The 11,663-nt window shown below is 38.9% G+C and overlaps 1 protein-coding gene across 1 annotated transcript; it reads right to left on the bottom strand.

Moving 5' to 3' along the window:
• Positions 1-10,597: 10,597 nt before the first annotated feature.
• LOC125837521 (uncharacterized) lies at positions 10,598-10,951 on the bottom strand. The gene has a single exon (XM_049516622.1). It carries the CDS (start codon positions 10,949-10,951, stop codon positions 10,598-10,600), a length of 354 nt encoding a protein of 117 aa, XP_049372579.1.
• Positions 10,952-11,663: the final 712 nt, after the last annotated feature.

Raw genomic sequence — 11,663 nt, 5'->3', positions numbered from 1 at the left:
CAGTAAAAAACAATACCCATAAGCTAATTTGAACTAATAATCACATGATCACACCCCAAGAATTGGGGTTTTAGCCACACATCATAAAAAGGAAGAAACAATTACTTATTATGTTAGCTATGAACTGGTAATTGTCCTCAAGTTATACAATGCTTCAAATCAACGTAATTCAGAAACCCAATTGAAAATCCTCAAAACCTAGTCTCAAAAGCTCTAAGTTCTACAATGGAAAACTCCAAAAAACTAGTTTATAGATTGGATTCCCGAATAATCGAACTCTGATTATTATTTTCAAATTTAAATTTATAGTTTCCAAAATTTTAGCCTTCAAGATCATTAGGCAAACTAAGTCGAGCATCGATGATCAAGTTGGAGATGCACCCTTTGCTCCATTCCATCGCCGGTCTACCTTGGCCTTTTGTCCTCGAGGTCCTATAACTTTAGGCTAGATGGATCGAAGTCGTCGATCCGGTCGGCGGTGCACTGACTGTCTATTTCCATCACTAAGTAGGTTCTTCCTCAAGGCTTGCATGATGGAACTTTAAGCGAGCTAAAGAGCCACTCGGCGGCTTGCCGAGTGATCTTGGCAATCACCAAGATTGCCTTTCTTCAACTTTATCAACTTTTTCACTCCTTTTTACCCAGTAATGGCCTTGCCTTGCTCTTTAGCCTTCATTTCCACAAATAAACACTTTAACATTAGTTTAGAGCATGAATTTGGCATTGAGGACAATAAAACTATGAAAACAAAGATCAAAATAAGTTGAAATCTTAGACTCATGAACACCCCCACTTTAAAATTTTGCTTGTTCTAACACACCAGATTTAGAAAAGGTAAAATATTCACTTCTTAGTTGACTAGGCGATCTGCGTAGTCGACTTGGTGATCCGCCAAGTGGAACCTACTAGGCTTTTTCGCTTGGTCCCTGATGTCCTGTATTTTGTAACTTTAGGCGAGCTAAGTTGGTCTTGCCATTCTGATCGGCAAATCGCCGAAGATTACTCCCCCATCACCTAAGTTGACTCATCCCCCAAGTTGGCTAACTGTAAAATTTGTTGAGCTAAGGGGTCATTTGGAGAGTCGCCAAGTGCCCTTGGCGAGATTTAGCGTGCAGATCTGTAGTCTATAAGTTGGAGTCTTAAGGGTATTTTTTTATTTTCCTAATTCGGTACTACATCATTTTACTCCTTCCCTATTAAAGTATATAAGCTTTTTATGCTCAAAATTTCCTCAATTAAGTCACTTTCCGTAGTATCTAAAAGAAAATCCAAAACTTCATCCTCTCCAAAATAAATTCTCTCTCTAGAATTCCAAGGAGGAAGAAGAAGGAAGGTGAAGCTAAGGGCTTGAAGGAGCAAGTTTTCTACTCAATTTGTTTCGGGATTCAAAGCTAAAGTATGGCAGTCCTTCATCCATGGATAGTCTTCATCCATGGAGTCCCTCCAAACTCAACTTCAAAGATAGTAATTTCCCCAAAAGTTAGGGTTTTACTCCAAGTCATGGATTCCTTTTTAAAAATGATTCTATTGATTTAATTACTTGATATTATGATTTAATTGATGATTTATTATTGTTTTATGATGAAATCTCCTAAGAATCCATGAAATCCCCATATTCTCGAATTATGATCTTGTGATGTGGGTGAATTGTTTGACATTATGCTTATAGTTATTATAGTAATTGAATCATGTTATTATCCATGTCTCATCTAGTAATTCTAGATGTGTTGATTGAATGTGATATATGGTCCTTGAAGGGCAAAGCATGAGAATTATGCATGATTGTGAGGTTTATGTATATGCTTTTATAACACTTTGAGAGTAAGGTGAATATTATTATGATCTAGTTGTTATGTTGTTGGATGATTATCCTCATGTACACACTTATGCATGAATATGATATGATGTGAAAGGTTTGTCACATGTACTGATTCTAAAGTTGGATGACTAGTGTCACCTATTGAATCTATTAGCTTCAATATGACTTATGCTGTAATGAGTGTCAAGACATTCTTCCATAATTATGAACATAAATCAAGACTTAATATGAACTCCGTCGGTATTGATGCTTAGCACCGAGTGGATAGTTATATGACATGGAATTCTTCACGTTAGTAGAGGTCGGGTTTTTTAGTAGCAATCCCCTTATCCCATAAACTGTGTGCCCTCATAGGTCCTTTGCTAGTGGAACCACCTAAGCTAAGAGTATCGTTCTACCTTAGGAAAGCAGTACAACCTCTTTTCAGTGTGGGGTAGACACTGGATTCCATGTTAAGCTCACACGGTCTATGTCGGTTAAGGATTATCCCACTATGATAATATGCATAAATTATGAATTATGAACTATATCTACCGAAGAAGCTTCACTTAGTATGGGTGGGATTATGGGATCTTATTCATGCATTGCACAAGTATGCTTTGAGGGTATTTATGGTATATTTCCATTATGTTATGATGGTCTCTTTGTTGAAAATGCTTATGACTTATGTTTTCCATTATCTTCAAAATGATGGTTCAACTTAGTAAATTGCATTCATTCATCAAAAAATTTCCTTTTTAGCATGTTTTCATGATTTTATTTATGGCTATCATACTTAGTGCATTTTTGTACTAACCCATATTTTCCTACATTTTCCCCAAGTGTATGGTTCGATTCTTAAGGTGATTATCATTTGGTTCAAGCTTGGATTCGACTATTCTCCTTGATTGTGGTGAGTCCTCATGATTCGAGGACGGGAGATTCATTTTGAGGGAATATGTTGTATGGGCAATGTCCCTTTTCATTTGAACTATTGTAATACATGGCTAATTGAAACAAGTCTACACTTCAGCTTTCCTTTATAAAGATTTTAGGACTTGAAATGTGTTTTTACTCCTATTATTCTATTTCTTTATGTTATGACATGCTAAGTGGCTTACATGGTGCCTTTCGGGGTCCTATGTGCCTTGTAAAGTTTAGTGGGTACCCATGGGTCGCGACAAACTTGGTTATCAAAGCACAGGGTTTAGAATGATTCTAGGATAATGTCTCATAAGCACGTCTATTAGAGTCTCGTTCATGGATGTGAAGCGCGCCACATTCATGAATGAGAGGCTATAAAATGTTTAGGAAATTTCACTTCTTTCATTACTCTTAAGTCATTCCTTAGAGTTTAACTCTATAAAAGTCCCTCTCCTAATCGTTCTCTTGTGTCTTCAGGATATGAATACACGAAGGGTTAACGCTAGAATAATGGAGGGTGGCAATGTGAATGAGGAAAATCTTCAAGGTAATCAAGTTCCTCAAGTTAACCAAGCTCTGGTTGATCCCGTGGTTGAGAATGTGACCTATGCGGAGTTTAGGTCTACTATCCAAATGTTGGCACAAGTCGTGACGGCTCAAACCAATAGAGAAGTTGTAGCTCTGGTCTATCCTAATATGAATTCTGCAGCTTCTAGATTAAGAGATTTTGAACGAATGAACCCTCCCGAGTTTTTTGGTTCAAAAGTTGGAGAGAATCCTCAAGAATTTGTGGAAGAGGTTTATAAAATAATTGATACCATGGGGGTGACTTTGGTATAGAAAGTGGATTTAGTCTCTTACCAATTGAAGAGTTTGGCTCAAGTATTGTATACTCAATGGAAGAACAATAGGCCGGTAGGAGCGGGTCCACTAGAGTACGAAGTGTTCAAATTGGCGTAACTTGATAGGCTCTTTCCCCGAGAGTTGAGGGAAGCTAAGGTGGAAGAATTCATTAACCTTCGTCAAGGAGGTATGAGTGTTCAAGAGTATTCTCTAAATTTACCCAATTGTCGAAGAGTGCTACGACTTTAGTGGCGGAATCAAGGGATATGATGAGTAGGTATTTGACGGGTGTGTCTAGATTGGTAAGAAAATAATATCGTTTGGAAATGCTTCATGATGATAAGGATATCTCATGTCTTATGGTGTATGCCCAAAAAATGGAGGATGAGGAACTCCAAGACAAGAGTAGGGAGGTGAAAAGAGCTAGAACCAGTGATAGGAATTTCTTCAATGCTAAGTCTGATGCATAAGGTCAACATAGGTTCAAACAAGGGTTTTCCAACCAAGGCTTCTCTAGTGCTCCAAGGGTTGAAAAGGATATAGTTTTAACCCCTAAACCTCAAGGAGGTAATAGGGGTGGTTCTTATGTTGCTAGGACTAATTGTGCAAAATATGGTAGAAAACATGATGGCAAATGCCTAGTTGGGTCGGATGGGTGCTATGGTTGTGGAAAGAGTGGCCATAAGATGAGAGATTGCCCAATACTCATGGCCAAGGGGAGAGAAGGCAAGAAATCTCCTCCAAGAGGTTCAAACTCCAATGCCCAAAAGCAAAACCACTTTTATGCTCTTCAATCCCGAGGTGACCAAGAGAGCTCCCCGAATGTCCTGACCGGTATGTTAAAAGTCTTTTCTATTGATAAATATGTCTTGTTATATCTCGGTGCCACATTATCCTTTGTGATACATTTTGTGTCCATGAAGTTTGAAATACTCCTCGAAGTTTTAGTAGAACTTTTTTTGGTTTCTACCCCAGTTGGTGACTCGGTCGTGGCAAAAAGAGTCTATAGAAGTTGTCCCATTTCCTTGTCCCATAGAGTTACTTTGGTGGATTTGATATAGTTAGACATGTTAGACTTTGATGTCATTTTGGTTATGGATTGATTACATGCATGTTATGCCTCTATAGATTGTAGGATGAGGGTGGTTAGATTCCAATTTCTAAGTGAGCCTATTTTAGAGTGGAAGAGGGGAAATTATATCCCTAGAGGTCAATTTGTCTATTGCCTCAAAGCTAGAAAAATGATCTCCAAAGGGTGCATTTCCATCTTGTAAGGGTAATGGATATTGAGTCTGAAACCTTTTCTCTAAAGTCGGTTACGGTAGTGAATGAGTTCCCAGATGTTTTCCCTGATGATTTCCCCGGTATTCCTCCTGAGCGGGAAATAGATTTGGGTATTAACCTTTTACTGGATACACAACTTATCGCCATTCCTCCTTATAGAATGGCTCCGGTCGAGTTGAAAGAGCAACTAAAGGATTTGCTAGATAAGTGTTTTATTCGACTGAGTATCTCTCCATGGGATGCTCCGGTGTTGTTTGTTAGAAAGAAGGATGGGTCTCTTAGAATGTGCATTGACTATCGTCAATTGAACAAAGTGACCATTCGGAATCAATATCCCCTTCCAAGAATCGATGACTTGTTTTATAAATTTCAAGGGGCTAGCTATTTCTTCAAGATTGATCTTCATTTAGGTTATCACCAATAAAGGGTGAGAGGTGTCGATATTCTAAACACGACCTTTTGGACCCGGTAAGGTAACTATGAATATGTGGTCATGTCATTTGGGTTGACAAATGTGTCGGCGACATTTATGGATCTGATCAATAGAGTGTTTAGGCAATACCTAGACATGTTTGTGATTGTGTTTATCGATGATATCTTGATCTATTCAAAGAGTGAGAATGAACATGTAGACCATTTGAGGATTGTGTTGCAAGTTCTTAAGGACCAACAACTTTTTGAAAATTTTAGCAAGTGTGAATTTTGGTTAAGGTCTGTAGCTTTCCTTAGTCATATTGTGTCAAGCAAGTGTATTGAGGTATATCCTAAGAAGAGGGATGCGGTCAAGAGTTTGCCTAGACCTCTAACCCTTCTGACATTATAAGTTTTTTGGGTTTGGCCGATTACTATAGGAGGTTTGTTGAGGTGTGTTTCTCCATTGCTTCTCCGTTGATGGCTTCGACTCAAAAAAAGGCTAAGTTTGAGTGGTTGGAAGCTTGTGAGAAAAAATTCCAAGAATTGAAAGATAGACTTATGTCCGCTCCGATGTTGACCTTATCGGAAGGTACAGATGGTTTTGTGGTATATTCTGACGCCTCTAGAGTGGGGTTGGGATGTGTCCTCACGCAAAATGGGAAAGTTATTGCCTATGCTTCAAGGCAACTTAAAGTACATGAGAAGAATTATCCTACCCATGATCTTCAAATAGCGGCGGTAGTATTTGCCTTGAAAATATGGAGACATTACTTGTATAGGGTCCATGTGGATGTTTTCATCGATCACAATAGTCTTCAATATGTGTTTAGTCAAAAAGACTTGAATCTCCGACAAAGAAGGTTGTTAGAACTTTTGAAGGATTATGACATGAGTGTCCTTTACCACCCCAGCATAGCTAATGTTATAACAGATGCACTTAGTAGATTATCCATGGGTATTGTGGCTCATGTAGAGGATGAAAATAAAGAATTGGTTTGTGAGGTGCATAGATTGGCCCGACTAGGTGTCTAACTAGTTTATTCCACCAAGGGTGGTGTCATGGTCCATAATGGTTCCAAGTCGTCCTTTGTGATGGATGTGAAGACTAAACAAGATCTAGATCCTTTATTAGTTGAGTTGATAGAGTCGGTACTCAAGAAGTTCGTTGAAGTTTTCTCCAAATGGGGAGATGGGTACTTAGGTACCAAGGTCGATTATGAATTGCGGATGTTGATGGTTTGAGGGAGAAAATTTTAGAGGAAGCTTATAGTTCTCGATATTCTATTAATTCGGGAGCCATGAAGATGTATCGTGATCTACAGGAAGTCTATTTATGGAATGGAATGAAGAGAGATACTGCGAGATTTGTAGCCAAATGTCCCAATTGTCAACAAGTTAAGTTGAGCAGTAGAGGCTGGGAGGGTTGTCCCAAAATATAAGTATTCCCTCCTGGAAGTGGGAAGATGTGAATATGGACTTTATCGTGTGTTTGCCTCGGACTCGAAGGCAACATGATTTTATTTGGGTCATTATAGATAGGATGACCAAATCAGCCCACTTTATTCCCGTCAAGGTTTCTCATTTGGTAGAAGACTATGCCAGGTTGTATATAAATGAGATAGTGAAGTTACATGGGGTTCCTTCATCTATAATTTTGGATCGGTTTACTCAATTTACTTCAGACTTTCAAAAGTCATTCAAAAGAGGTCTTGGTACTAAAGTTAAGCTTAGCATGATTTTATATCCCGAAACGATGTACAAGCGGAGCGTACCATCCAAACATTAGAAGAAATGTTAAGGGCATGCGTTATAGATTTCAAGGGTAATTGGGATGACCCAAACATTGATATTGTGTTGAGCATGCTTTTAGTTGGAGAAGGTAGTTCCTCCTATGAATATGAGAAATGTTGAGTTTCATGCATAATGAGTTGTTAGATGTAGTTCCTACTTCCTTCTATTGCATTGATTATGTTTTAGATGGAGTTGAAGTTTCCTCCTTTGAATTATGCATTATTTTTTTGATGTTGCACACATGATGGGCTGCTAGTCTTGAGACTTTACCTCCATAGGGTGTCTAGATAGTCATTCAAGGATAAATGTTCCCAAGGGGGAGATAATGTAACACCCCATTTTTACAACAGGTAAAATATTCACTTCTTAGTCGACTAGGCGTTCTGCCAAGTGGAACCTCCTCGCCTTTTTGGCTTGGTCCCTCATGTCCTGCATTCTGTAACTTTAGGCGAGCTAAGTCGGGCTGGCTGTTCCCATCAACGAGTCGACGAAGTCGACTCCCCCATAGCCTAAGTTGAATCATCCCCCAAGTCGGCTTACTATAAATTTCAGCGAGCTAAGGGGTCACTTGGCGAGTCACCAAGTGCCCTTTGCGAGCTTCAGTGTGCAGATCTGCAGTTTTTAAGTTGGGAGTCATAGGGGTTTTTTGTTATTTTCCTAATTCGGTACTACATACTTTTACTCTTTCCCTAGTAAAGTATATAATATTTTTATGCTCAAAATTCCCTCAATTAAGTCACTTTCCGTAGAATTCTAAAGAAAACCCAGATCTTCATCCTCTCCAAAAGAAATTCTCTCTCAAGAACTCTAAGGAAGAAGATGAAAGAAGGTGAAGCTAGGGCTTGAAGGATCATGTTTTCTACTCAATTTCTTTGGGGATTCAAAGCTAAGGTAGTGTAGTCCTTCATCCATGGATAGTCTTCATCCATAGAGTCCCTCCAAACTCAATTTGAAAGATAGTAATTTCCCCAAAAGTTAGGGTTTTAATCCAAGTCATGGATTCCTTTTCAAAAATGATTCTATTTATTTAATTACTGATATTATGATTGAATTAATGATTCATTATAGTTTTATGATGAAATCTCCCAAGAATCCATGAAATCCCCATATTTCCAAATTATCACCTTGTGATGTGGGTGAATTCTAGAAAGAAGAGTATTGTGAGGTTATGCTTATAGTAATTGTAGTAATTGAATCATGTTATTATCCATGTCTAATGTAGTAATTTTAGATGTGTTGATTGAATGTGATCTATGTTCCTTGAAGGGCAAACATGAGAATTATGCACGATTATGAGGCTTATGTATATGTTTTTAGAACACTTTGAGAGTAAAGTGAATATGATTATGATCTAGTTGTTGTGTTGTTGGATGATTGTTCTCATGTGCACACTTATGCATGAATATGATATGATGTGAAAGGTTTGTCACATGTAGTGATTCTAAGGTTGGAAGAGTAGTCTGACCTATCAAATCTATGAGCTTTAGTATGACTGATGTTGGATTAAGTGTCAAGACATTCTTCCATAGTTTTGAACTTAAGTCAAGACTTAATATGAACTCCATGGTCATTAATGCTTAGCACCGAGTGGATAGTGATATTAGATGGAAGCCCTCATGTTAGTAGAGGACGTCTTTCTAGGAGCAATATATTGGGATGGAAGCCCTCACGTTAGTAGACGCTGGGTATTCTAGTAGCAATCCCCTTATCCTATAAATTATGTACCATCATAGGTCTTTAGCTAGTGGATCCACCTATGCTAAGAGTATGGTTCTACCTTAGACAAGTAGGACAACCCCTTTTCGAGGTTAGTTATACACAAGATTCCATGTTAAGCTGACATGGTCTAGGTCGGTTAAGTCTTATCCCACTATGATAGTATGAACAAATTATGAATTATGAAATATAGCTACTCAAGAAGCTTTACTTAGTATGGGTGGGATTATGGTATCTTATTCATGCATTGCACAAGTATGTTTTGAAGGTATATGGTATATTTCCATTATGTTATGATAGTCTATATGTTGAATATGCTTATGACTTATGCTTTTCCATTAACTGCAAAATGATGCTTTAACTTAGTAAAGTGCATGCATTCAACTAAAATGTTCCTTACGACTCCATACTACTCTCACACTAACAAAGATGAACACATTCATGATTACAACCATAGGTTTTCCCTTATTTTCCAATCAACATTCGTTTCAGCTCACTCAAGATTAACGGCCTTTTGAATTCTTGTAACAGCGCTAAGTGAAAAGGTGTGGTCATTTAGGCTCTATGGCTACAACCCTCATAAAATGTAGTTTGAACATCACTTTCTTCCTTTTCTTAAACATTTTGATCATGTTCATAATTCACCCCATTAATAACATTCAAATGGACTTCTGGATACCCCATTTCTTTTGCAAATTTCGTCACTTATTTCACAACTTTTTCATTCTTTTTCTTTTTCTTTTCTTTTCCTTTTTTTATTTGGACGGGTTCCATTTTTTTTTTATTTTTTTTTTCAAAACAATAACTCAGAGGGGAATTTTTCACACTTCTTGATTTACCTTATCTTGTCACCACACCCCCAACGTAGGCTTTTGTCCTAAGTTGGCTATTCAAACAAAGCACACTTCATGAGAGTTATGGGTTAATGGATAAAGAGGGGTTACATTTGTTCAAGTTTCTTCCAAAGAAAGGGTAAGGCTCAAAGGGGTTCAAACAAGGTTCACACATCTCACAAGGTTGGCCACAAAAGAGGTATATTGTCAAATTGTTTCACTCATTAAAATTGTTGCCTAAGATTATTTCAAGAGCTTGCATCATTTAGTCAACTGGACAAACGGGGTAAATTCTAGGTGAAATCACACATAATATTCAACGTAAGCTCATCAAACAAGGCATTGGCACCAATATCAAACGAGACTCCCGAATTTCTAGCTACTCTGCATTTTTCATCACAAGACACTCATTCGATAACCGACTAGTCACAACGAGATACAAACAATTCACACATTGTCTATGCAACTTCATTTGGCCGTATCGTAGTCGCACATTCATTTCGTTCAATTAAGAGCACTATTTAAGTCATCTGTATTGATCATAATAGATACTCAAATTCGTACAAGAACAGCCACAATCCCACACAAAAGAGGTGGCACATTTTTTTCAAAATAGGTTTAAAATGATTTCTATTCAAAACCAAGGAGCCACAAACTCAAATATCGACAAGACAAGATCAAAATTATTAAAACACACTTTTAGATCATAAAACCCAATATTCACCAATATTCACAAGAAAAAATCATAACACAAGAGGTAGGTATTGAAATACCTCATCCCTCCCACGAAAGAAAAGCAGTTGCCCTCAAATAAAACTAACACAAAAATCAATAAAAAATCAAAGAGGGTGGTAAAGATGATCTTGTCTACTCAGTCGCTCCGTCTATCGAGGCATCATTGCTCGGTGTCGCAAAAATTGTAGATCAAAATGTCTCTGTTAGTGATGTCTGAAGGACTGACTGTACTATCATCTCCTTCAAATCAGGTAGGTCCCTAATAGATGGTCTCCTCCTGAACATCCAGTTGATCCTCATCTGTCTCCTCCTCAGACTCAGCAGCAGCAACATCCTCCATAGTCTCATCTTTAGTGGTAGCCGGAGGCATATCAGAGCTGGCCGGGACATCTATACCCAGAACCTCAGGAACCTCAGCTGACTCAAACAACGAAGTGAAGTCTATGGATTTCAGATGGTCCACATCCTTCCTCAACTCAGAAACCTCGGCTTTCAAAGTCGTAACCTCGATAGTAATCCCCTGTTGACTCTCACAAGTCTCTACTCTCGCTGTGAGAGCATCAATAGATGTCCAGAGAGGTGTCAAAGCAGCTACAATTTCTCTGTCAATCATCTAAGGCACCTCAGCCTCTAGCCCGGAAACCCGCACATCGCATAATGGTCTAGTAGCCCCATCTTGAGGAACATGGCCTGACTGATCAGAGTCCTCGAGGCAGTGGTACCTGAAGTAGAAGGCTGGGAGGTAATGGTAGTGCCTGGATCCTGGGAAGGACTGGAAGTAGATGTACCTGAAGGCCCGGAGGCCGGAGTAGGCAAGGCTACCTCTGCAGGTATAGAATTAACATCAACCTCCGGGGATGTATCCACCGGAGCTGCTCTCTTCCTATCTACCTCATCCCGTGTGTACTCGGCCTCTATGTGCCAGATATTAGTGAAGGATGTGGGTGTAATCTCAATATACCTCTTCGCGTTAAAAGGAACACCACCCCGCCGACACAAATCTGTGATAAGCACTGGGAAAGGGAGGGGTGTATAGCGCTGCTTAGCCCTCATGGCCATCTCCTATTTTATAATGAACCCCAGGTTAAGCCTCTTCCTTGCTATAATTGATCTGAGACAGGTCGCCTTTGTGTTGCAGAGGATGGACTCATTCAGTGAGGGCATGATAGAACTGTTGATGAACCCAAACCAATACCGAGCAACGTCCTTCTTCTTAATATGGTCTCCTGCCTCAATCCACCTCGGGGTGGTATCAGAAATGAGGGGAGCTAGCCAGCCCTTTAGGTCATCCAGAATATGTGTTGTAGTCATGCCTTCATATTGAT

The sequence above is a fragment of the Solanum verrucosum genome, unplaced genomic scaffold (genome assembly GCF_900185275.1).
Source record: "Solanum verrucosum unplaced genomic scaffold, falcon-dt-bn FXZP01000131.1, whole genome shotgun sequence".
Taxonomy (NCBI): Eukaryota; Viridiplantae; Streptophyta; class Magnoliopsida; order Solanales; family Solanaceae; genus Solanum; species Solanum verrucosum.
Note: the sequence above shows the minus strand (reverse complement) of the source record. Positions and strands in the feature narration are given on the sequence as shown.